The sequence below is a fragment of the Capricornis sumatraensis genome, chromosome 8 (genome assembly GCF_032405125.1).
Source record: "Capricornis sumatraensis isolate serow.1 chromosome 8, serow.2, whole genome shotgun sequence".
NCBI lineage: Eukaryota > Metazoa > Chordata > Mammalia > Artiodactyla > Bovidae > Capricornis > Capricornis sumatraensis.
In genome coordinates, this window is record NC_091076.1 from 96,555,051 (window position 1) to 96,582,684 (window position 27,634).

Here is a 27,634-nt window from a genome sequence, read left to right on the forward strand (position 1 = left end):
TCTGCCTGCAATATGAGAGACCTGGGAGACCTTGATCCCTGGGTTGGGACTCTCTCCTGGAAAAGGGAAAGGCTGCCTACTCCAGTATTCTGGCCTGGAGAATTCCTTGAAGTCACAAAGAGTTGGACACGACTGAGCAACTTTCACTTTTCACTTTCATGGATATCTCCCTTTACACTGTAGCCAGAAAGATCTTTTCAAAAGAAACATCTGGTCATGTTACCTTCTTTGTATAAAATCTAATAATACCTCTTTAATGTACAAGACTTTGCAAAGTCTGGCCTTTACCTGGATCTTAGCTTTATCTCAGACCACATTCTCCCTTACCGTCTGAGCCTTTTTAGAGTTTCAACCTTATACTGCTTTCCTCCTGCCACAGCCATTACACATATTCTGTTCTTTTCCTGGAATATTTCTCTCCTCCTAGTTATTCCTGCTTATATTTGAAAAGTAAAAGTGAAAGTCAGTCATCTCTGACTCTTTGTGACCCTATGGACTACACAGTCCATGGAATTCTCCAGCCCAGAATACTGGAGTGGGTAGCCTTTCCCTTCACCAGGGGATCTACCCAATCCAGGGATTGAACCCAGGTCTCCTGCATTGCAGGCCAATTCTTTACCAGCTGAGCCACAAGGGAAGGCCAAGAATACTGGAATGGGTAGCCTATCCCTTCTCCAGTGGATCTTCCCGACCCAGAAATCAAACTGTGGTCTCCTGCATTGCAGGCAGATTCTTTACCAACTGAGCTATCAGGGAATTAGTTATTTATTTTTTAAAAATTTTATTTATTTTTAATTGAAGGATAATTGCTTTATAATATTGTGTTGGTTCCTGCCATACATCAACATGAATCAGTCATAAGTGTACATATGTCTACTCCCTGTGAACCTCCCTCCCACCTCCCACCCCACCCCACCTCTCTAGGTTGTCACAGAGCACAGGTTTGAGCTCCCTGAGTCATACAGCAAATTCCCACTGGCTATCTGTTTTATATATGGTAATGTAAGTTATATATGTTTCCATGCTACTCTCTCCATTTGTCCCACCCTTTCTTTCACCCCATGTCCACAAGTCTGTTCTCTGTGTCTGCATCTCCACCGCTACCCTGCATATGTGTTCATCAGTACCATCTTTCTAGATTCCATATATGTGCATTAGTATACGATATTTGTTTTTCTCTTTCTGACTTACTTCATTTTGTATAATAGGCTGTAGATTTGTCCACGTCATGTGAGCCAACACAAGTGCATTCCTTTTAATAGCTGAGTAATATTCCATTGTGTCTATGTACCACAACTTCTTTATCTGTTCATCTGTCAATGGACTTCTAGGTTGTTTCCATGTTTTAGCTACTATTGTAAATGGTGCTGCAATGAACATTGGGGTACATATATCTTTTTAAATTATGGTTTCCTCAGGGTCCTTCTTAATACTTTAAATCTAAACTACACTCTGTTTTGGTTTTTTTTGTCATTGAAATTCTTTTTGTTTGTTTGTTTGTTTTTTTAATTTTTATTTTTACTTTATTTTACTTTACAATACTGTATTGGGAACTCATGTACACCTGTGGTGGATCATGTCAATGTATGGCAAAACCAAAACTAAACTACACTCTGTTTTTTAGAGATGTTTCCCTGACCTCTCTGACTAGGTCACATTCTCATATTGTATACTTTAACCGGATTGATCTCAGTTGCAATTTATATTTTAAACTGTTTGATTAAGGTTTGTGTATTAATTAAGACTAGTTAAGCACCAGGAGAGCAGATATCGTGTCTACTTTTGCTCAATATTGTATCCTCAGTATGTAACACAGTGAATATGGCAGATATTAACTGCTGAAACAATGTTGAAAGAATTAATAATTCTCACTCCTTATTCCATCTCCCCCAGTCAAGAAGAACAAGATTTCTTCATTTTGTCATATTAATGAAGTCTTATGTTTCAGTGTATACTGAATTACTAATTCATAATTCCAGATATTGTTCAAAACCCATAATAGCTGGCCCTTTGTTCCTATTTGCACATATTTATGTGGTGTTGTAATTTTAGAATAGGATAGCAGCTGTATTGTGTTCAAAAGGAAATACAGTATCTAAACTCAAGAATTCTTTGTATTACAGGTAATCAAATGGTGGATATTGGGGATATTATATTTACTTTGGATGAACTACAGCAAGAGTATGAGAATATTTGTAAGTGATCTCTTGTTGCTATATAAGTTTTGTTTATAAATTATCTTTAAGTACTAATTTATAGATTTTATTATATGAGTTTTGAAAGACTTCTTTAAACTCTTTACTCTCTTAAATCAGAGAGATAAAAATTTAATATAGTACCCTGAATATACCTAATAATCAATATTATAATTATATTCCCTGATGGCTCAGATGATAAAGAATCTGCTTGCAAGGCAGGAGACCCAGGTTCAATCCCTGGGTCAGGAAGATCCCCTGGAGAAGAAATTGGCTACCCATTCTATTCTTGCTTGAAGAATTCCATGGACAGAGGAGCCTGGGGGGCTACAATCCATGGGGTCACAAAGGGTTGGACACAACTGCGTGACTAACATTTTCACATAATTATATAATATTACAATCTCATAATTTTTCTGTTTTTATCTTTCTCTTAATATTTTGTAACATAGTCAACTTTAAAACAAAGTAGTAACACTAAAGAAAAAGGGAACATTTAATTTGCAATCTGTGGTCATTCTGACATCTTGACATTGACTGTTTAAAAAACCATAGTATGTTTTTCTCTATCACACATTGTTTAGTTTTTCTTCATTAAGTGCATTGTTTTTGGTGTTTTCCTGTTCAGTTCAGTCGCTCAGTCGTGTCCGACTCTTCACGACCCCATGAACCGCAGTATGCTAGGCCTCCCTGTCCATCACCAACTCCCGGAGCCCACCCAAACCCATGTCCATTGTGTCGGTGATGCTATCCAACCATCTCATCCTCTGTCATCCCCTTCTCTTCCTGCCAATCTTTCCCAGCATCAGGATTTTTTCAAATGAGTCAGCTCTTCACATCAGGTGGCTAAAGTCTTAGAGTTTCAGCTTCAACATCAGTCCCTCTAATGAACACCCAGGACTGATCTCTTTTAGGATGGACTGGTTGGATCTCCTTGCAGTCCAAGGGACTCTGAAGAGTCTTCTCCAATGCCACAGTTCAAAGACATCAAATACATCGTCATTCTTTACTCTTTGTCTCATTTGTCCAAATGTCATTTGATCAAGATTATCTATGTACATAATTTTAAGGATTATATAGCTCTATAAAGCTTGTTAGAAAAAGAAAAAAAGCAGCCTCTTGCCTAATCCTCCTCTCAGCTTCTCCAGAGGCAAAAATTTCAAATATTTTAGCTGATTACTTGATATTTATCTTCATGACTGAAAATAGCCTGTTTATATTGCTACTTGTTAATTTCTAAAATTTTAGGTAGACAAAGTAAACTTCCTACTATTGATGCTGAAAGCTTGGCTTCTCTGCACCCATGCTGGATTGAATCTCAATAACAGAGTTCTGGGTGAAGTAGAAAAGAATAGCTTTATTGATTTGTCAGGCAAAGGGGAACACAGTGGACTCCTGTCCTGAAAAACTGTGTCCCAACCCAGGGGAGTTTGGTCAGGGCTTTTATAATAATGGTCCAAGAGTAGGGTCTCTGAAAAAATTAGGGTGTGTATAGTGAAAGTGAAAGTGAAGTCACTCAGTCGTGTCCGACTTTTTGTGACCCCATGGACTGTAGCCCACCAGGCTCCTCCCTCCATGGGATTCTCCAGGCAAGAGTACTGGAGTGGGTTGCCATAGATGCTTTCAAATTGTGGTGCTGGAGAAGACTCTTGAGAGTCCCTTAGACAGCAAGGAGATCAAACCAGTCAATCCTAAAGGAAATCAGTCCTGAATATTCATTGGACAGACTGATGGTGAAGCTGAAGTTCTAATACTTTGGCCACCTGATGCAGAGCCAACTCATTGGAAAACGCCCCGATGCTGGCAAAGATTGAGGGCAGGAGGAGAAGGGGACGACAGAGGATGAGATGGTTGGATGGCATCACTGACTCAATGGACATGAGTTTGAGCAAACTCTCAAACTCTCTAAGTCCAGGGAGGTCTGGACTTAGTGACTGAGCAACAAAAACCACCAGGGCTTGCACTCCCTTAACCTTGTCTCAGGTGGTTGGTCTCCTAATCTTGATTAGTTTCTATGATCCCTTTAGTCTTGCCTCTGATAGTTACTTGGCTGCTTCTCCCTTGATGGTTGTTGTTCAGTCACTCAGTCATGTCCAACTCTTTGGAACCCCATGAACTGCAGCATACCAGGCTTCCATGTCCTTCACCACCTTCCAGAGTTTGCTCGAACTCATGTCCATCAAGTCTATGATGCCATCCAACAGTCTCATCCTCTGTTGTCCCCTTCTCCTCCTGTCTTCAGTCTTTCCCAGCATCAGGGTCTTTTCCAATGAGTCAGTGCTTTGCATCAGGTGACTAAGTATTGGAGCTTCAGCTTCAGGATCAGTTCTTCCAATGAATATTCAAGGTTGATTTTCTTTAGGATTGACTGGTTGGATCTCCTTGCTGTCCAAGAGACTCTCAAGAGTCTTTTCCAGCATCACAGTTTGAAGGCATCAATTCTTTGGCACTAAGCCTTTTTTATCCCTGGCTCTCACATCTGTATATGATTACTGGAAAAATCATAGCTTAGACTATACAGACCTTTGTCGGCAAAGTAATGTCTCTGCTTTTTAATACACTGTCTAGGTTTCAGGGTAGGTCATGGAGGCTGGAGTTTTGCCTGTGAGAAACTGGGGACACAAGGACTTCCATGCTTGGGGGTCCCACAGAGCCTCATTTGGTTTTACTATTGAAAATAAGAATTTAGTTCTGTTTCATTTTCCCTGTCTACACCACATCCACCTACTCTTCCTGGACCTATTAAGAAGAGGTGACAAGAATACACAGAAGAACTATGCAAAAAAGATGTTCATAACCCAGATAACCATGGATGGGCAATTGTTCATCTAGACCCAGACAGCCTGGAGCGCAAAGTCAAGTGGGCCTTAGGAAGCATCACCATGAATAAAACTAGTGAAGGTGATGGCATTCCAGCTTAGCTGAGCTATTTCAAATCCTAATAGATGATGCTGTTAAAGTGCTGCACTCAATATGTCAGCACATTTGGAAAACTCGGCAGTGGCCACAGGACTGGAAAAGGTCAGTTTTCATTCCAATCCCAAAGAAAGGCAATGCCAAAGAATGTTCTAACTACCTCACAATTGCACTCATCTCACACACTAGCAAAGTAATGCTGAAAATTCTCCAAGCAAGGCCTCAGCAATACGTGAACTGAGAACTTCCAGATGTTCAAGCTGGATTTAGAAGAGGCAGAGGAACAAGAGATCAAATTGCCAACATCCGCAGGATCATGGAAAAAGCAAGAGAGTTCCAGAAAAACATCTATTTCTGCTTTTTTGACTATGCCAAAGCCTTTGACTGTGTAGATCACAATAAACTGTGGAAAATTCTGAAAGAGATGGGATTACCAGACCACCTTACCTGCCTCTTGAGAAATCTGTATGCAGGTCAAGAAGCAACAGTTAGAACTGGACATGGAATAAGAGACTGGTTCCAATTCGGGAAAGGAGTATGTCAAGGCTGTATATTGTCACCCTGCTTATTTAACTTATATGCAGAATACATCATGCAAAGTGCTGGGTTGGATGAACCACAAGCTGGAATCAAGATTGCCGGGAGAAATATCAATAACATTAGATATGCAGATGACACCATCCTTATGGCAGAAAGTGAAGAGGAACTAAAAAGCCTATTGATGAAAGTGAAAGACGACACTGAAAAAGTTGAGTTAAAACTCAACATTCAAAAAATGAAGATCATGGCATCTTGTCCCACCACTTCATGGCAAATAAATGGGGAAACAGTGACAGACTTTATTTTCTTGGACTCCAAAATCACTGTAGGTGGTGACTGCAGCCATGAAATTAAAAGATGCTTTTTCCTTGGAAGAAAAGCTGTGACCAACCTAGACAGCATATTAAAAAGCAGACACATTACTTTGCTGACAATGGTCCATCTAGTCAAAGCTATGGTTTTTCTAGTAGTCATGTATGGATGTGAGAGTTGGACTGTGAAGGAAGCTGAGTGCTGAAGAGTTGATGCTTTTGAACTGTGGTGTTGGAGAGGACTCTTGAGAGTCCCTTGGACTGCAAGGAGATCCAACCAGTCCATCCTAAAGGAAATTAGTCCTGAATATTCATTGGAAGAACCAATGCTGAAACTGAAGCTCCAGTATGATCACCTGATGCAAAGCACTGACTCATTGGAAAAGACCCTGATGCTGGGAAAAATTGAAGGTGGGAGGGGAAGGGGACAATAGAGAATGAGATTGTTGCATGGCATCATGAACTTGATGGACATGAGTCTGAGCAAGCTCCAGGAGTTGCTGATAGACAGGGAAGCCTGGCATGCTGCAGTCCATGGGATTGCAAAGAGTCGGACAAGACTGAGTGACTGAACTGAACTGAACATTTTATGTGTGGTTATATTCCTGGACTCTCTCTTCATTAACATTCTGGAAGAAGAATTTTTCACTTCTTTCCCTGTATCAGATTCTGTACTCATGTTTGATTGGCAGTTTAAGTATAGAATTCTAGGTTGGAAATAAATTTCCTTAGAATTTTTCTGTTTTCCAGTTTTCAGTGTTGCTGTCAAATCCACAATTCTTTTGATTCCTGACTTTTTGTATGTAACTGATTTTTTTCTTTGAAAAAATATTCATTGGAAGGATACAGAATAGTTTCTTTTTTATAGAATAGTGTTCTGAAATTTCATGATTATGTGCCTTGAAATAAATTGTTTTGGCAACAGTTGTGTTGAGTACAGTATAATGTGATTCTGGGAAATTTAAGCAATTTGTTGATGATTTCCTTTCCTTTCTGAAACATTTATTACTTGGATACTTGACATCCTGAATGGATTCTCCTCTTTTTAAAAACAAACAAACAAACAAGCAAAAAAAACGTTTTTCTCTGTCATTTTTTGGTGAGATGTACATAACTTTATCTTCCAACCCATGTGTTTAGGCTTTCATTTGTACTTTTCAAGATTTCCAACAATTTTTTTCCCTTCTGAAAGCATATTCTTTTAACATCTTCTTGTTACATGGATATTCCTATTGTTCCATGAACATAATATCTTCTGTTGTGCTAAGGATGATGTTTAAAATTTTTTCTTTTTCATTCATAATGTTTTCTCCAAGTTATTTTTCTCTTATTTGGCTTTCATTTCAGAGGCATTCTCCAAATGTCTGGTGATCTTTGGTTGTCTGCTTATGTTTGAGAATAATGAACTCAAAAGCTGTTTGGAAACTTTGAGACTGGGAGTGGAACTAGTTGACTATGGACTGAACACTCTAGAGTAGTGGTTCTTAACCAGAAGTGATTTTGGTTATCACTCTCCCACAGGAACATTTGGCAACATGTGGAGATGCTTTTTGGTCATTAAAACATGTGTTACTGGCATTAAGTGATTAGAGGCCAGGGATGCTTTTGTTGACTTAAAAAAAAACAAAACAGCACAACCTAAAAGTTGAGAATTGTATTTTATTGGGTGGCATTAATGAGGACTTAAGCCTGGGATACAGACTCTCAGAAAGCACTGAGGGACTATTCCAAAGAGATAAAGGAAGAGCCAGGATATACAGGAGTTTTTGCAAAACTCCTATAGAATTCATGTAATCAAATTTTTTTTTTTTGGTTGTGTGGCATGTGGGATCCTAGTTCCCTGATCAGCAATCGAACCCATGCCCCCTGCTTTGGAAGTTCAGAGTCTTCCAAAGTCTTCAAAGTCCACTGGACCTTCAGGGAAGTCCCTACACACACTTCTAGATATCCCCTTCTCCCCCTCTTAATAAGGAATTGAAGTGAAGTGAAGTTGCTCAGTCGTGTCCTACTCTTTGCCACCCCGTCAACTGTAGCCTACCAGGCTTCTCCGTCCATGGGATTTCCCAGGCAAAAGTGAGGAATCGTGTGTCCCCAAATGCCAATACTGCTGAGGTCAGGGAATCATGCTATAGGCAGTCTGGCTGGAATTTTGCCTCGAAGACCCTTGACATCACCATCTTTAGGGTGTTTTTCCTTTCAAGATAGTCAGTGTTTTCAAAGAAGCAGCTTCTAGTTTCCTTCTTTGAAGCTGTAAGTTGTCTTGCCAGAGTTTCAGCTGTTTAATGAGACAAAAGAACTGGAGTTCTCTTTATTCAGTGGTAATTGTCATGTAACCCTCCCTTTTCATTATCCAGATAATACCATTATTCTCTTCTATGTTTTGTATTCCCTAACCCAGAGACTTTGTGTTTAACCCTCTCTGGTGTATTGTTAGTCTTCTGCTGCAAGGGGAGAAGATCAGTACATGGCCATGAGAAAATATATGGCTGTGTGAAGGTTATCTTGTGTTGTTGGAAGAGGGTGTTTGCTATGACCAGTGCTTTTTCTTGGCAAAACTCTATTAGTCTTTGCCCTGCTTCATTCCGCATTCCAAGGCCAAATTTGCCTGTTACTCCAGGTGTTTCTTGACTTCCTACTTTTGCATTCCAGTCCCCCATAATGAAAAGGACATCTTTTTTGGGTGTTAGTTCTAAAAGATCTTCTAGGTCTTCATAAAACCATTCAACTTCAGTTTCTTCAGCGTTACTGGTTGGGGCATAGACTTGGATAACTGTGATATTGAATGGTTTGCCTTGGAGACGAACAGAGATCATTCTGTCATTTTTGAGATTGCATCCAAGTACTGCAGTTCGGACTCTTTTGTTGACCATGATGGCTACTCCATTTCTTCTGAGGGATTCCTGCCCACAGTAGTAGATATAATGGTCATCTGAGTTAAACTCACCCATTCCAGTCCATTTTAGTTGGCTGATTCCTAGAATGTTGACGTTCACTGTTGCCATCTCTTGTTTGACCACTTCCAATTTGCCTTGATTCATGGACCTGACATTCCAGGTTCCTATGCAAAAGACTCTACACATGGACATCACCAGATGGTCAACACCAAAATCAGACTGATTATATTCTTTGCAGCCAAAGATGGAGAACCCTATACAGTCGTCAAAAACAAGACCAGGAGCTGACTGTGGCTCAGACCATGAACTCCTTATTGCCAAATTCAGACTTAAATTGAAGAAAGTAGGGAAAACCTCTAGACCACTCAGGTATGACCTAAATCAAATCCCTTATGATTATACAGTGGAAGTGAGAAATAGATTTAAGGGTCTAGATCTGATAGATAGAGTGCCTGATGAACTATGGATGGAGGTTTGTGACACTGTACAGGAGACAGGGATCAAGAACATCCCCATGGAAAAGAAATGCAAAAAAGCAAAATGGCTGTCTGGGTAGGCCTTACAAATAGCTGTTAAAAGAAGAAATGTGAAAAGCAAAGGAGAAAAGGGAAGATATAAGCATCTGAATGCATAGTTCCAAAGAATAGCAAAAAGAGATAAGAAAGCCTTCTTCAGTGATCAATGCAAAGAAATAGAGGAAAACAACAGAATGGGAAAGACTAGAGATCTCTTCAAGAAAATTAGAGATACCAAGGGAACATTTCATGCAAAAATGGGCTTGATAAAGGACAGAAATGGTCTGGACCTAACAGAAGCAGAAGATATTAAGTAGAGGTGGCAAGAATACATGGAAGAACTGTACAAAAAAGATTTTCATGATCCAGATAATCATGATGATGTGATCACTAATCTAGAGCCAGACATCTTGGAATGTGAAGTCAAGTGGGCCTTAGAAAGCATCACTACAAACAAAGCTAGTGGAGATAATGGAATTCTGGTTGAGCTCTCTCAAATCCTGAAAGATGATGCTGTGAAAGTGCTGCACTCAATATGCCAGCAAATTAGGAAAACTCAGCAGTGGCCACAGGACTGGAAAAGGTCAGTTTTCATTCCATTTCCAAAGAAAGGCAATGCAAAAGAATGCTCAAACTATGGCACAGTTGCAGTCATCTCACATGCTAGTAAAGTAATGCTCAAAATTCTCCAAGCCAGACTTCAGCAATACGTGAACCATGAACTCCCTGATGTTCAAGCTGGTTTTAGAAAAGGCAGAGAAACCAGAGATCAAATTGCCAACATCTGCTGGATCATCGAAAAAGCAAGCGAGTTCCAGAAAAACATCTATTTCTGCTTTATTGACTATGCCAAAGCCTTGGATTGTGTGGATCACAATAAACTGTGGAAAAATCTGAAAGAGATGGGAATACCAGACCACCTGACCTGCCTCTTGAGAAATCTGTATGCAGGTCAGAAAGCAACAGTTAGAACTGGACATGGAACAACAGAGTGGTTCCAAATAGGAAAAGGAGTACATCAAGGCTGTATATTGTCACCTTGCTTATTTAACTTATATGCGAAGTACATCATGAGAAATGCTGGGCTGGAAGAATCACAAGCTGGAATCAAGATTGCTGGGAGAAATATCAATAACCGCAGATATGCAGATGACACCACCATTATGGCAGAAAGTGAAGAGGAGCTAAAAAGCCTCTTGATGAAAGTGAAAGAGGAGAGTGAAAAAGTTGGCTTAAAGCTCAATATTCAGAAAACGAAGATCATGGTATCTGGTCCCATCACTTCATGACAAATAGATGGGGAAACAGTAGAAACAGTGTCAGACTTTATTTTTCTGGGCTCCAAAATCCTTGCAGATGGTGACTGCAGCCATGAAATTAAAAGACACTTACTCCTTGGAAGAAAAGTTATGACCAACCTAGATAGTATATTCAAAAGCAGAGACATTACTTTGCTGACTAAGGTCTGTCTAGTCAAGGCTATGGTTTTTCCTGTGGTCATGTATGGATGTGAGAGTTGGACTGTGAAGAAGGCTGAGCGCTGAAGAATTGAATCGTTTGAACTGTGGCGTTGGAGAAGACTCTTTTTTTTTTTTTTAATTTTTATTTATTTATTTATTTTTTCAATTGGTTTTGCCATACATTGACATGAATCCACCACGGGTGTACATGCATTCCCAAACATGAACTTCCCTCCCACATCCCTCCCCATAGCATCTCTCTGGGTCATCACCGTGCACCAGCCCCAAGCATGCTGTATCCTGCGTCAGGCATAGACTGGCGATTCGATTCTTACATGATAGTATACATGTTACAATGCCATTCTCCCAAATCATCCCACCCTCTCCCTCTCCCTCTGAGTCCAAAAGTCCATTATACACATCTGTGTCTCTTTTGCTGTCTTGCATACAGGGTTGTCATTGTCATCTTTCTAAATTCCATATATATGTGTTAGTATATTGTATTGGTGTTTTTCTTTCTGGCTTACTTCACTCTGTATAATCGGCTCCAGTTTCATCCATCTCATCAGAATTGATTCAAATGTATTCTTTTTAACGGCTGAGTAATACTCCATTGTGTATATGTACCACAGCTTTCTTATCCATTCATTTGCTGATGGACATCTAGCTTGCTTCCATGTCCTGGCTATTATAAACAGTGCTGTGATGAACATTGGGGTACATGTGTCTCTTTCAATTCTGGTTTCCTCGGTGTGTATGCCCAGCAGTGGGATTGCTGGGTCATAAGGTAGTTCTATTTGCAATTTTTTAAGGAATCTCCACACTGTTCTCCAAAGTGGCTGTACTAGTTTGCATTCCCACCAACAGTGTAGGAGGGTTCCCATTTCTCCACACCCTCTCCAGCATTTATTGCTTGCAGATTTTTGGATCGCAGACATTCTGACTGGTGTGAAGTGGTACCTCATTGTGATTTTGATTTGCATTTCTCTAATAGTGAGTGACGTTGAGCATCTTTTCATGTGTTTGTTAGCCATCCGTATGTCTTCTTTGGAGAAATGTCTATTTAGTTCTTTGGCCCATTTTTTGATTGGGTTGTTTATTTTTTGGAATTGAGCTGCATAAGTTGCTTGTATATTTTTGAGATTAGTTGTTTGTCAGTTTGGAGAAGACTCTTGAGAGTCCCTTGGACTGCAAGGAGATCCAACCAGTCCATTCTGAAGGAGATCAACCCTGAGATTTCTTTGGAAGGAATGATGCTAAAGCTGAAGCTCCAGTACTTTGGCCACCTGATGCGAAGAGTTGACTCATTGGAAAAGACTCTGATGCTGGGAGGGATTGGGGGCAGGAGGAGAAGGGGACGACTGAGGATGAGATGGCTGGATGGCATCACTGACTTGATGGACGTGAGTCTGAGTGAACTCCGGGAATGGTGATGGACAGGGAGGCCTAGCGTGCTGCGATTCATGGGGTCGCAAAGAGTAGGACACGATTGAGCAACTGAACTGAACTGTGCAGGTTATCTAGATATCTGATTACTGCTTAAACAGACTTTTAAACAATCCTCTATTTCCAGTTTTACTCTTTCCTTCACTTTCAGAAGTAACTGCTACTGCTGCTAAGTCGCTTCAGTTGTGTCTGACTCTGTGTGACCCCATAGATGACAGCCCACTAGGTTCCTCTCTCCCTGGGATTCTCCAGGCAAGAATACTGGAGGGGGTTGCCATTTCCTTCTCCAATGCATGAAAGAAAGTGAAAGTGAAGTCGCTCAGTCATGCCCAACTCTTCGTGACCCCATGGACTGCAGCCTACCAGGCTCCTCCGTCCATGGGATTTGCCCGGCAAGAGTACTGGAGTGGGTTGCCATTCCCCGCTAATTTATGAGCCTTTGGAGGTTTTGTGTTATGAATTGGGTTGTTGGCTTTTTCCTTCTGGCTTAGAATTCAGCCTTTTCCCATCTACTAAGTTCATGCAGTTGTTTCTTTTCCTATTCTCCTTCTTACGGATTTATGATATTTTAAGAATAATTTTAATGGAATTTTTGAAAGCTGTTCAATTTGCCATCATTACCTGAAAGTTTCAAAGTTTATTTTGAATTCTAATTTTGCCTCTGGTATACAAGTTTTACATTTATTTTTCTTTTCCTGTGTAGATATTACTGACAATTACATGCCCACTCCCATGCATGATTCTCATCATTTATAATTTTTTTCTGAATCTTTGCTGATTTTCTATTAGTTCTATTACTGTGAAAGAAGAATAGTATTGAAATATATAATTGTGGATTTGTCTGTTTCTCCTTTCATTTTTGTTGGCCTTTGATTCATGCATCTTGAAGCTCCGTTAGTTTCATTCACATTTAGGATAGTTGTATCTTCTTGGCAAAGTGGCTCTTTTATCATTATGTAATGTATATGTAATCAATGGTAATTTTCTTTGCTCTGCAATTTACTTTTTTAAATATTAATAAAACTACTTCAGCTTTCTTTAATTAGTGTTTACATGAATAGATTTCCTATCCTTTTCTTTTTACCTTCTTATATCATCATATCTGGGCTTCCCAGGTGGCTCAGTGGTAAAGAATCCACCTACTAAGCAGGAGCTGTGAGTTTGATCCCTGGATCGGGAACATCCCCTGGAGAAAAAAATGGCAACCCACTCCAATATCTTTGCTGGAAATCCTATGGACAGAGGAGTCTGGCAGTCTTTCGTCCATGAGGTTGCAAAAGAGTCAGACACGACTTAGTGACTATCAACAACAACTGTCCTCATATTTCAGGTATTTTGTAAACCACGTAGAGTTGGGTGAATGTGACTGTGAAAGTTGCTCAGTCGTGTCTGACTGTTTGCAACCCCATAGACTATACAGTCCATGGAATTCTCCAGGCCAGAATACTGGAGTAGGTAATCTTTCACTTCTCCAGGGAATCTTCCCAACCCAGGGATTAAACCCAGGTCTCCCACATTGTAAGTGGATTCTTTACCATCTGAGCCACAAGGGAGAAGTCCAAGAATATTGGAGTGGGTAGCCTATCCCTTCTCCAGCAGATCTTCCTGATGCAGGAATTGAGCTGGGGTCTCCTACATTGTAGGTGGATTCTTTACCAACTGAGCTATCAGAGAAACCCTGTAGAATTGGGTGATGCTTTTATATTCATTCTTATAATTCCTGTTTTTTAATTGGAGTATCTAGGTCATTTTTACTTAATGTGATTAATTATATCAGAAATAGGTAACCATGTTATTTCTTTTCTATTTTTTCCTCTCTTTTTCAACCTTTTTTACCTTCTTTTTTGGAAGTTTTTAAAAAATTCTTAAAAAAATTTACCTATATATTTTTTTCACCATATGTCTACATATTTCAGTAATTATTCTAAGGATTATAACATACATATTTAACCTTCAGTTTGGAGACCTGGCATGTTGCGATTCACGGGGTTGCAAAGAGTCGGACACGACTGAACGACTGAACTGAACTGAACTTAGTCAATTCAGTCCCTCAGTCGTATCCGACTCTTTGCAACCCCATGGACTGCAGCATGCCAGACTTCCCTGTCCACCAACTCCTGGAGCTTACTCAAACTCATGTCCATCGAGTCGGTGATGCCATCCAACCATCTCATCCTCTGTTGTCCCCTTCTCCTCTCATCTTCAATCTTTCCCAGCATCAGGGTCTTTTCCAGTGAGTCAGTTCTTTGCATCAGGTGGCCAAAGTATTGGAGTTTCAGCTTCAGGATCAGTCCTTCCAATGAATATTCAGGACTGATTTCCTTTAGGATGGACTGGTCAGATCTCCTTGCCATCCAAGGGACTCTCAAGAGTCTTTTCCAACACCACAGTTCAAAAGCATCAATTCTTTGTTGCTCAGCTTTCTTTATAGTCCAACTCTCACATCCATACTTAACTACTGGGAAAACCATAGCTTTGACTAGACAGACCTTTGTTGGCAAAGTAACGTTTCTGCTTTTTAACTTGCTGTCTAAGTTGGTCATAACTTTTCTTCCAAGAAACAAGTGTCTTTTAATTTCATGGCTGCAATCACCAGCTGCAGTGATTTTGGAGCCCAAGAAAATAAAGTCTGTCACTGTTTCCATTGTTTCCCCATCTATTTGCCATGAAGTGATGGGACTGGATGCCCATGATCTTAGATTTCTGAATGTTGAGTTTTAAGCCAACTTTTTCACTTTTCTCTTTCACTTTCATCAAGAGGCTTTCAGGATACTTTCTTTTTTCTTTAGTTTTTAGCCATTTGATTATGATGCATTGGGAGTGTGTTTTTTTGAGTTTATCCTGTTGGGGTTCACTGAGCTTCTTGGATCTATCTTGCCAAACTTGCAATCTTTTGTCATTGTAACTTCAAATATTTGTTCTGCACCACATTTTCTCCCCTGTCTTCTTGAGACTGCAAAGACACAAATGTTAGCCCTCTTTGATGTTGTCCCATAGATCCTTGACACTTTGTTAATTTTGTTTTCATTCTTATTTACCTCTACTGTTTAAATTGAATAATTTCCATTAATGTGTCTTCAGTTTCATAAACTATCCCTCTGACATCTCCATTATGTTGTTGAACCTATCTGATTAATTTTTTTTACTTTAATTATTATATTTTTAAGTTTTAAATTTCCAAATTTGGTTCTTTATGTCTTTTGTTTTCTGAGACTTTCTATCTTTCTATTTTGAGTGTTTTTTTTTTCCACTGTAATTTGGAGCATTTTTAGAATAGATGCTTAGAAGTTTATTAATTTATATGGCTGTGTTGAGTCTTAGTTGCAGCATGCAGGAACTTCGTTGCATCATGCAGGATCTTTCATTGCGGTGCATGGGCTCTCTAATTATGATGCTTAAGCTCAGTAGTTGTGGTGCCTGGGCTTAGTTGCTCTGGTGTATGTGGGATCTTAGTTCTCAGGGATTGAACCTGTGTCCCCTGCATTGCAAGGCAGATTCTTAACCCCGGACTACCTGGGAGCTCCTTGCTTGAAAGTTTTTAGAAGGCAATTTCAACGTCTTTTTCAACTTGGTCTTGACATCAGTTGCTTGTCTTTTCCCATGCAAACTGAGATTTTCTTTGTTCTTCACATGTGAAGTGGTTTTGAATTGCATCCTGGACATTTTGAAAATTAAGTTGTGAGACTGTGGGTCTAAAATTCTGTGGAAATTCTATGGAAAATATTGAAATCTTGTTTTGGCAGGAATTTGACTCAATTTGGTTTAGGCCACAAATTTCAATTAATTTTCTGTGTTTTTCAGTTTCAATATCAGTTTGTTTTTCATAGCCTTTGCAGTGCTATTCAACTCTGTGTGTCATCCAGAGCCAAAGTGGAACCTGTGTAGTGGTCTATCCTGAAGTTTAGGTCTCAGAGTTATGGTGCATTGTTTAGGGCCAAATTCATGCACGTGCAGATCAGGGGTGAGTGCAGGTGTTTATAAGCAGCTTTATGAGATCATTTTCCTGAGCTACTCCCTCTCCACAATCTATTTAGTGTTTTTTAATCTCTGCTGCTGCTGCTGCTGCTGCTGCTAAGTCACTTCAGTCATGTCCGACTCTGTGCAACCCCATAGACGGCAGCCCACCAGGCTCCTCTGTCTCTGGGATTCTCCAGGCAAGAACACTAGAGTGGGTTGCCATTTCCTTCTCCAATGGTTTAATCTCTGAGAGCTCTCATTTTTGTTTCTCTAGCTGAAAACAGTGATTTACTTACAACACTCTGCTACACAGTTCCAAGGCCAAGTGGCCAAAGGACACAGAGAATAAAAGCAACTTGCTAATATATTCCTCTAATTTTTTGAATATATAAATATGCTAATAATTACTGTGTTAATGTATTTGTGTGATAGTTTTATGAGCTCTTCCATTTCTGAACCAATTTCTATCAATTTATTTTTCTGCTGATTGTGGCTTATATTGTCCTATTATTTTGGATGCCTAGTAGTTTTTGATGGGATACTATACATTGTAAAGTTTATGTTATTTGCTGACTTTTGTAGCATTCCTTTAAATAGTGTTGGATTTTGTCCTGATGCAGTTGAGTTACTTGGAATCAGTTTGGTCCTTTGGAAGCTTGTTTTCTAAAGTTTTTTAAGGGTGATCTCAGAGCAGCTTTTAATGCTAATTTAGCTCCACTACTAAGGTAGCATTCTTCAGATGATTCTACTAGATGTCCCATATATTATAAGATCTTTCTGCTTTGGTTGGTGAGATCATAAATTATTCTTAGTTCTCAGTGAGATACAGGAATTGTTCTACCTATAATTTTCTGGTAATTCTTTCCTTGTTATTAGGTCATGTTCTCTCATGTATGTACAGATCAGTACTCAGCCAAAGTGTCAAGCAGGCCCCTTCACTGATCTCCAGAGCTCATCAGTTCTGTTTTCTCTTTTCTCTCATATTCTAGCCTCTTTGGCCTTCCTAATCTCTTATCTCTACTCATTCAGACCAGTGGGCTCTATTTAGGTTTTACTTTCCTGTACTGTGGAAACTGTCCAGACAGTAAGCTAGTGCAATGGTAGGGCTCAGCACATTTGTTACCCTTCTTTAAAGGATTACTGTCCTATGCTACCTCTTGTCCAATGTCTGAAAATTGTTCTTTTTTACATATCTTGTCCAGTTTTTCAGTTGCTTAAAGTCGGAGGGTAAAGTTAGTTCCTATTATGGTGTCTTGGCCAATAGCAGAAATGTCAAAGATTTTATTTTTTTACCCTATTCCTTTTTGAGAAGGTAGCACTTAAAGGTCAATGTCTTTATCTTTAAGGATTTCTAGACTTTTTATACATAAAACTAATATAATGTTATATGTCAATTACAAAAAAAAATAATAAAATAATTTTAAGTTTCTAAATTTAAAAAATCCAAACACTTTCCTTCAATTGTTTATTGTAATACACCCTAAGCTAAGAAACTTTTTTTTTCTCTAAATGAAATGTCTTCATAATCAATATTGTATTGCTACTCTATTAGAAGTCTTTTGTTTTCTTTGGTTTTATAGGAACTTGATGCTCTCATGGAATTATTTTGAGGGTCAAGTGTTATAACATTTGATATATTTTAATTTTTTTGAATTTTTGACTTTATTTTTTAATTTTACTTTACTTTACTTTACAATACTGTGTTGGTTTTTCCATACATCAACATGAATCCACCATGGGTGTACACATGTTCCCAATCCTGAACCCCCCTCCCACCTCTCTCCCCATACCATCCCTCTGGGTCATCCCAGTGTACCAGCCCCAAGCATCCTGTATCCTGCATCGAACCTAGACTGGTGATTCATTTCTTATATGATATTATACATGTTTCAATGCCATTCTCCCAAATCATCCCACCCTCTCTCTCTCCCACAGAGTCCAAAAGACTATTCTGTATTTTGATATATTTTTAAATGTGTTATTCAAATGCAAGGTACTATTCTGAGCCATGAGATGGATTTTGTAAATGAAGCCCCAATTGAGATATTAATATTTTTCTAAAAATTTTATTTTATGTATGAAGTTACTGACCTCCTGCAAACGCTGCAAATTTTCAAGAGGGTAATTATTTTACTGTCTTACTTTAGGAGAGTATCATTTTATTTATAAAATGTTCTAACTTTGTAAATATTTAAAAATTTCGCTTTACAACTTCTTCATATTTCTGCATCCTCATAACTAACAGATTTGTATCTGTATTGGTTTATTAGTCTATTATCTTTCTGAATTGGGAAAGAGTAAGGAATGAGAATCATGTACTTCAGTAGGCTTTTGCTTTAGATTCAGTGTTGCTATGAATAATGTTGGATGGAAGTATTTAACTATATTAAACCAGTAGATTATATTTAACCTAGTCAATAGTTAACCTTTTGGTCATCAGCTCTGTTAGTTATTAACTTCATCTGATATATTTAAGCAAATGATAATTTCTTGAAAAGTTTTCATGAGGATGTAAGTATTGTTTTTTAAAAGGCATTACAAATTGTACAGGTAAATGAATTAATGGATGTTTCTTTTGCTTAGCAATTATGGAAGGAACAGCCTCGGATGAAGCTACTTCAAGAAAGTTATCAAATGTGTCAGGATGCTATCCACAATATAGGAAGAAAAGCATTTTATCTTCTGGACTGTCTGAATCATCATTATTCCAAAAGTTAAATACAAAGAGCCTCCAAAATCATAAAATTATGAGTGAGAATGATGACTATGAATTTAAAAGACCCAAAAATACTTTGCAAATAAGAAAATTCCAGGATGAGGTTGATAGCAGATATATAGAATTCCAGGAACCATATTCAAAGGATGGCATGAACTTTAAGAAAAGTTCAGAGAAAGTTGAAATGCATGACTCAAAGTCTAAACCACAAGACTTGAAGCATGTTTCAGGCCTCAAAAAGTCCCTGGATAAAAGTGATATTTTTAGTATCCCAAAACTTCAGAAGCCAGCTGTGAGAAGGAGCTCTAGTCTTCTAAAACAAGTTTCATCTAAGGAAAAAACTGCAATTAATGCTCTGGGTCAGTATCATATGTATAAGATAACATCTGGGCCCTTGAGTTTTTATAGAAATGAGCTGAAGTAAGCAGTTATTAGATAGTTGTAGGCATTTCAATTGTCAATACTCTGGATAACCATCACTTTTGGAATTCAGGCCCGGGATACAATTCTGCAGTCCATGGGGTTGCAAAGAGTTGGACATAACTTAGCAACTGAACAAGTTCCCGAGAAAGTAGAGGGCCTATTTTCCTTTGGAAATGCTTTTTTTGGTCATTTATTTAACCAAGTATGTATGAAGTCTATGTGAAATTTTTGCTCAGAGTTCCATAATTTAAATTTAGGATATCCATAGTACTTCAGGTATTCTTTCTTTCTTTTTTTTAAATGTGTTTTTATTTTATTTTATTATTATTATTATTTTACTTTAAAATATTGTATTGGTTTTGCCATACATCAACATGAATCTGCCATGGGTGTACACGTGTTCCCAATCCTGAACCCCTCTCCCACCTCCCTCCCCATACCATCCCTCTGGGTCATCCCAGTGCACCAGCCCCAAGCATCCTGTATCCTGCATGAAACCTAGACTGGCGATTTGTTTCTTATATGATATTATACATGTTTCAATGCCATTCTCCCAAATCATCCCACCCTCTCCCTCTACCACAGAGTCCAAAAGACTGTTTGTACAGTCTTTGGATACATCTGTGTCTCTTTTGCTGTCTCGCATACAGGGTTATGGTTACCATCTTTCTAAATTCCATATATATGTGTTAGTATACTGTATTGGTGTTTTTCTTTCTGGCTTACTTCACTCTGTATAATCGGCTCCAGTTTTATCCACCTCATTAGAACTGATTCAAATGTATTCTTTTTAATGGCTGAGTAATACTCCATTGTGTATCTGTACCACAGCTTTCTTATCCATTCATCTGCTGATGGACGTCTAGGTTGCTTCCATGTCCTGGCTATTATAAACAGTGCTGTGATGAACACTGGGGTACACGTGTCTCTTTCAATTCTGGTTTCCTCGGTGTGTATGCCCAGCAGTGAGATTACTGGGTCATAAGGCAGTTCTAGTTCCAGTTTTTTAAGGAATCTCCACACTGTTCTCCATAGTGGCTGTACTAGTTTGCATTCCCACCAACAGTGTTAAGGTTCCCTTTTCTCCACACCCTCTCCAGCATTTATTGCTTGTAGACTTTAAGATCGCGGCCATTCTGACTGGTGTGAAATGGTACCTCCTTGTGGTTTTGATTTGCATTTCTCTGATAATGAGTGATGTTGAGCATCTTTTTGTGTGTTTGTTAGCCATCTGTATGTCTTCTTTGGAGAAATGTCTATTTAGTTCTTTGGCTCATTTTTTGATTGGGTCGTTTATTTTTCTGGAAATGAGCTGCAGGAGTTGTTTGCATAGTTTTGAGATTAGTTGTTTGTCAGTTGCTTCATTTGTTATTATTTTCTCCCATTCTGAAGGCTGTCTTTTCACCTTGCTTACAGTTTCCTTTGTTGTGCAGAAGCTTTTCATTTTAATTAGGTCCCATTTGTTTATTTTTGCTTTTATTTCCAGTATTCTGGGAGGTGGGTCATAGAGGATCCTGCTGTGATTTATGTCGGAGAGTGTTTCGCCTATGTTCTCCTCGAATAGCCGAAGCAGTCTTGAGAAAGAAGAATGGAACTGGAGGAATCAACCTGCCTGACTTCAGGCTCTACTACAAAGCCACAGTCATCAAGACAGTATGGTACTGGCACAAAAACAGAAATATAGATCAGTGGAACAAAATAGAAAGCCCAGAGATAAATCCACACACCTATGGACACCTTATCTTTGACAAAGGAGGCAAGAATATACAATGGATTAAAGACAATATCTTTAACAAGTGGTGCTGGGAAAACTGGTCAACCACTTGTAAAAGAATGAAACTAGATCACTTTCTAACACCATACACAAAAACAAACTCAAAATGGATTAAAGATCTAAATGTAAGACCAGAAACCATAAAACTCCTAGAGGAGAACATAGGCAAAACACTCTTTCTTTTTAAAAAAATTTTAATTGGAGGCTAATTACAATATTGTGATGGTTTTTGCCATACATTCACATGAATCAGCCATGGGTATACAGTTTGTTCCCATCCTGAATCCCCTTCCCACCTCCCTCCCCATCCTATCCCTCAGGGTCATCCCAGTGCACTAGCCCTGAGCACCCTGTCTCATTCATCAAACCTGGACTGGCAATCTATTTCACACATGATAATATACATGTTTCAATGCTATTCTCTCAAATCATCCCACCCTCGCCTTCTCCCACAGAATCCAAAAGTCTGTTCTTTACATCTGTGTCTCTTTTGCTGTCTTGCATTTATGGTCATCATTACCATCTTTCTAAATTCCATATATATGCGTTAATATACTGTATTGGTATATTGTATTTTCTTTCTGTCTCATTTTGCTCTGTATAATAGGCTCCAGTTTCATCCACCTCATTAGAAGTAATTCAAATGCATTCTTTTTAATAGCTGAGTAATACTCCATTGTGTATATGTACCACAACTTTCTTATGCGTTGGTCTGCCGATGGGCATCTAGGTTGCTTCCACGTCCTGGCTATTGTAAACAGTGCTGCGATGAACACTGGGGTATACGTGTCTCTTTCAATTCTGGTTTCCTCCATGTGTATGCCTAGCAGTGGGATTGCTGGGTTGTATGGCAGTTCTATTTCCCGTTTTTTAAGGAATCTCCACACTGTTCAGGTATTATTTCTTATGGATGTGGTAATATCAAGAGAAAATAATTAATAGTATACATCTCAGATCCCTAAGGCTTTATGATATTCCTCAAAGATGAGCAGTGACTTCCCAACCAGTGTATGTTTTTTTCTTATGTACTACTTATATCATAGAAGTATTGTGTATATGCATGCATGCTTAGTCACTTCAGTCATGTCTAACTCTTTGCAACACTATGGTCCATAACCCACCAGGCTTCTCTGTCCATGGGCTTCTCCAAGGAAGAATACTGGAGTGGGTTGCCATGTCCTTCTCCAGGGACATATTGTGTAAGGAACCCAATTAAACACTTCTTTCTATAGGCCTCAGCTGGAGTTAATTTATATTTGTTTTATTTCAAGAAGTTTACCAGCCTTTAAAAATTATATTTAGTACTGAGTGTAATTGTTAAGATGAATGCTTTGTGAATCATTAGTGATTCTTATTCCCTGGTGGCTCAGATATTAACAAATCTGCCTGCAATGCAGGAGACCTGGGTTCAATCCCTGGGTCAGAAAGATCCCCTGGAGAAGGGAATGGCAACCCACTCCAGTATTCTTGCTTGGAGAATTCCATGGACAGAGGAGTCTGGCGGGCTACCATCCACAGGGTCGTAAAGAGTTGGACATGATGGAGCAACTAACACACACATACACTAATGCATGCTTCTAATAACTCAGTTGAAAAAGGTGTGTGATCTATTAAGGAGGCATAAAGATGTTTATTCTGATTCCTTTACTGATGCACTGCTTTTATGCCATGCCTCATTTCTGTCTCTGAGGTTTTTTTGTATTTCATTAAGAATTAAAGCTCTGATTAAAGGAATAATGGAGTAGTAGGCATTTAGCCAGTGGGTAGAACAGGATTGTGGTAGAAAATGGTTATCTACCTTGCTGGTATCACTAAAATCAAATGCTTTCACCTTACCACTGTCATACCTAATATTCTATATTTGGAAAAGTATAAAATAGTTTATCTCATATAACTTCTCCAAATAATCTGATGATGATTGAGCATCTGTGAAATGTGACTGCCACTTGATTTACATTTAAAAAACATTTAAAATTTTTCATTATTAAATAATTTTAAATTCATAAGAATTACACAGAAATGAAAACGTTTCTACATACTCTTCATCTAATGTTCTGATTTATTAACATCTTATATAACCACAGTATAATGAAAAACTGGAAAATTAACACTGATACAACAATATTTACTAATATAGGACCTTATTAAAAATTTGACTGTTTTTCTATGAATGTCCTTTTTCTGATCCAGGATCTCATTCAGGATCACATGTTACACTTAGTTGTCATGTGTCCGAGTCTCCTTCAGTCTGGGATGGTTTTTCAATATTTCATGACCTTGACATTTTAGAAGAGCATTGACTAATTGTTTTGTATAATGTCCCTCATTTTGGGTTTTTTTGCATTTCTTCGTGAATAAATTCAGGGTATACATTTTTGCCAGAATACAACAGAGGTGATATTTTTCCCATTTCAGTACATTATATTAGGAGGCTCATTATGGTCATGTGTGTCTGCTAGAATTTCTTGAAGCTTGTGAACTGAAAACATGGTAGGTAAAGTGATAGGATGGGAAGAACTCTCAATTTTTGTCTGAAATCTTGAGACATGACGCATTGATGTTTTGATCTCTTGGACTCCTTCATTATATTTTAATCAGAAACAAGCTGCAGGGAATTCCTTGGCAGTCAAGTGGTTGGGACTCTGTGCTTTCACAGCTAAATGTCTGGGTAAAATGGGTAAAAGGGATCAATTGTATGATGACAGATGGAAACTAAATTTTTGGTAGTGAGCACACTGTAGCGTATATTGAAGTAGAAATATACATGCAATGCTATAGATGAGTGTTACCTCAATACAAACTAAATTTAAAAAAAATCTAAAGGGTAGAAGCCACTAAATTTTTTCAGCCTTTTTTTCTGATTATCAGGATTAGTATGAACACTGTGGAAGATTTGTATATAGGTGTTGTTTGGATTAGCTGGATACTGGGGGTAGGGATGGGGATATGTGGGTCTGTTAGGGCTGGTTAGCATTGTCAAGGTATCAATGGATAGCATATTGGTTGACTGGGTTTTCATAATTATGTGAAATAGACTCATTAGCTTTCTCATGGTCCATCTCTTTGGGCACCTTTCCTTTTTCCTGTATCTATCAAGAACTGAGTACCTAATCCTGTCCTTTGTACTTTATAATAAACATTGAAAAAGCAGGGACTGTGTCTTTCTTATTTTTGTGTCCTTGGTGCCTAACATAGTTCTTGGCACTAATATACTCTCAGTAATTGTTGAAATGAAATGAACAGACCTAATTTAGAAAGACTCATCTAGGGAGACAGGCTATGTAGAAGAAATAAGCTGATGATTAAGTGAAGGTAAGTATTTTTTTCATAGTTGTATTAAAATGTGAATTTACCTTTTATACAGAAGTATAATAGAATGTATCATCTCAACTTTTTATTTTACAGAAAATGGAATGGTGAAATTAGATGACTTTGTGAGTGCTGTCTCCAAAGAGCAAAATCTTCCTGAATATGATGGTAGGTAGGAAATTTATTTTAAAGTCATTTGAGGAAAGAGCAATTAGGTTGAGGAGAATTAGGTTCAATGAACTGAATTTGCTTTTTTATGTACTAATAGTTCCAAAACCCTTGACAAGCCATTGGCAGTTTTTTTTAAACTTTATGTATCAGGGTACTAAGAACTAACTTGCTTACTTCACAGAATTTTTATGTGGATTTTATGAACTGGAGAGTGCTATACCCATGTACAGTAATGGTAATGATAATGAAGAGGTCAAATAGGTAATTAGCTCCATTATTAGCTATTGATGAATAATTTACTTTTTTAAAGAGGAACTTGTTTGAATCAGATACTTTGGTTTATCTTTGTTTTAGAACATTAAAAAAGAAACAGCTCTATTGAGGTAAAATTTACGTACATAAAATCTCCCATGCTCTGATTTACAAATTTATAGTCACACCACAATCTAGTTTTTTATTATTTGAATGTTTTAATGTTTTATATAAATAATTTTTTTCTGTGAGATTAGAAAGCAGTGAAAGTTATGAAGGCATGCTGTTTTATTTCCTTCTGTTTATTCATATGCTTAAAAAGAAGTGAACTTTCTGTCTCTTCCTAAAAGACTTCTCAGATAAGAAAAAATTAATCCAAAGGAAGAAACTTCCTTTTATACATAGATGAAGAATCTCATGTTAAAAGCTATATTATCATTTGTCATTTCTGGTGAATATAAGTGCTTAAATCTCTGGATTCCTTGAAGATGCTAGTAGTAAATCGATTTCTTGAATGCTTCACCATGCAATCATTCATTCACAAATTCAATCATTCTTTCATTGCTATTTTGTGAAGTAGTGTCTGTCTTGGTCTCAGCTGACTCTTTGCTCTGGGTCTTTGTTGTGGTGCACAGGCTTTTTTAAGTTGTGATGAGTGGGCTTCTTTTGCTGTGGTGCGTGGGCTTTCTCTAGTTGCAGTGCATGTGGGTTTAGTTGCACCACAGCATATGGGATCTTAGTTCCCTGACCAGGGATTGAACCTGTATCTCCTGCACCAGAAGGTAGATTCTTAGCCACTGGACCATCAGATAAGTCTCACCATCTTAGCCATTTTTAAATGTACATTTCAGTAATTTTAGTTTTAAGTGCATTCACATTGTTGTGCAACCAATCTCCAGAGCTTTTTATCTTACAAAATTGAAACTCTATCAGTTCAGTTCAGTTCAGTTGCTCAGTCATGTCCGACTCTTTGCAACCCCATGGACTGTAGCACGCCAGGCTTCCCTGTCCATCACCAACTCCCGGAGTTTGCTCAAACTCATGTCCATTGAGTCAGTGATGTCATCCAACCATCTCATCCTCTGTTGTCCCCTTCTCCTCCTGCCTTCAATCTTTCCCAACATCAGGATCTTTTCAAATCAATCAGTTCTTCGCACCAGTATTGGAGTTTCAGCTTCAGCATCAGTCCTTCCAATGAATATTCAGGTCTGATCTCCTTTAGGATGGACTGGTTGGATCTCCTTGCAGCCCAAGGGATTCTCAAGAGTCTTCTCCAACACCACAGTTCAAAAACATCAATGCTTTGGTGCTCAGCTTTCTTTATAGTCCAACTCTCACATCCATACATGACTACTGGAAAAACCATAGCTTTTACCAGATGGACCTTTGTTGGCAAAGTAATGTCTCTGCTTTTTAATATGTTTTCTAGGTTGGTCATAACTTTTCTTTCAAGAAACAAGCGTCTTTTAATTTCATGGCTGCAATCACCGGCTGCAGTGATTTTGGAGCGCCCCCCCCCCCAATAAAGTCTGTCACTGTTTCGATTGTTTCTGTATCTATTTGCCATGAAGTGATGGGACCAGATGCCATGATCTTAGTTTTCTGAATGTTGAGTTTTAAGCCAACTTTTTCACTCTTCTTTTTCACTTTCATTAAGAGGCTCTTTAGTTCTTTACTTTCTGCTGTAAGGGTGGTAACATCTGCACATCTGAGGTTATTGATATTTCTCCCAGAAATCTTAATTCCAGCTTGTGCTTCATCTATATACCAGTTATACCTATATATCTATACCAGTTAAATAAAAATTACCCATCCTTGACCCTCCATCTCTGGAAATAATCATTCTACAATACTTTCTGTTTCTGTGAATTTGTTCACTTGAGATACCCTAGTAGAATCATACAGCATTTGTCTTTCTGTGACTGGCTTATTTTGTTTATCATAATGCCCTCAAGATCTGTGTTGTAGCATGTGTCAGAATTTCCTTCCTTTTTCATGTTGAATAATATTTCATTGTGTGTGTACACCACATTTTGCTTATTCGTCAGGGCACACATGTGTTTCTTCCATCACTTGGCTGTTGTGAATAGTACTGCTATACAGATGGGCATGCAGATATCTCTTTAGGCTGCTTCTTTGATTCTTTTAGCTATATACCCAGAAGTAGACACAATCCAGTTTGTAACATTTCTATCAGTCCTGAAAATTCTCTCATGCCCATTTGTAATTAATCTTCACCTGATCCCTAGACAACCACTAATTTGCTTTCAGGCTCTATGATTGTGCCTTTTTTTTTTTTTTAACAGTTAATACATTAAATCATATAACATGTCTTTCATACTTGGCTTCCTTCATTTTGCATAATGTTTTTAAGGTTAATTCATGTTGCAGTATCAATAGTTCATTCCTTTTTATGGACAAATTCATATTATAGCTTATAGATATACTCTGTTTTGTTGATGGGTGGCAAGTTCATAGACATTTGACTTTTTCAATTTGTGACTTTTATCAGTAGTAATGAAATTAATATTTGCATACATGTCTTTCTGTGGACATATGCTTTTATTTCTCATGGGTAAATTCCTAGGAGAAAGATTGTTAGTCTGTATAGTAAATTTATGTTTAGGTTTTTAACAAATTGCCAAACTGTTTTCCAAAGTGGCTATAACATTTTCTTTCTCAGCAGCAATGTATAAAGATTCTGGTTTCTTCACATCTTTGTCAACACTTGCTTTTTTAAAATTTTAGCTTATAA

At 38.2% G+C, this 27,634-nt stretch overlaps 1 protein-coding gene across 1 annotated transcript in view; it reads left to right on the forward strand.

The window, feature by feature from the left end:
- EFCAB13 (EF-hand calcium binding domain 13) overlaps positions 1-27,634 on the forward strand; it is a 145,243-nt gene that overhangs the window by 40,222 nt on the left and 77,387 nt on the right. Inside the window, exons 8-10 of the mRNA XM_068977491.1 lie at positions 2,124-2,195; positions 18,818-19,309; positions 24,553-24,624. Coding sequence (XP_068833592.1) covers positions 2,124-2,195; positions 18,818-19,309; positions 24,553-24,624 — 636 coding nt within the window. The remainder of the gene's footprint in view (positions 1-2,123; positions 2,196-18,817; positions 19,310-24,552; positions 24,625-27,634) is intronic.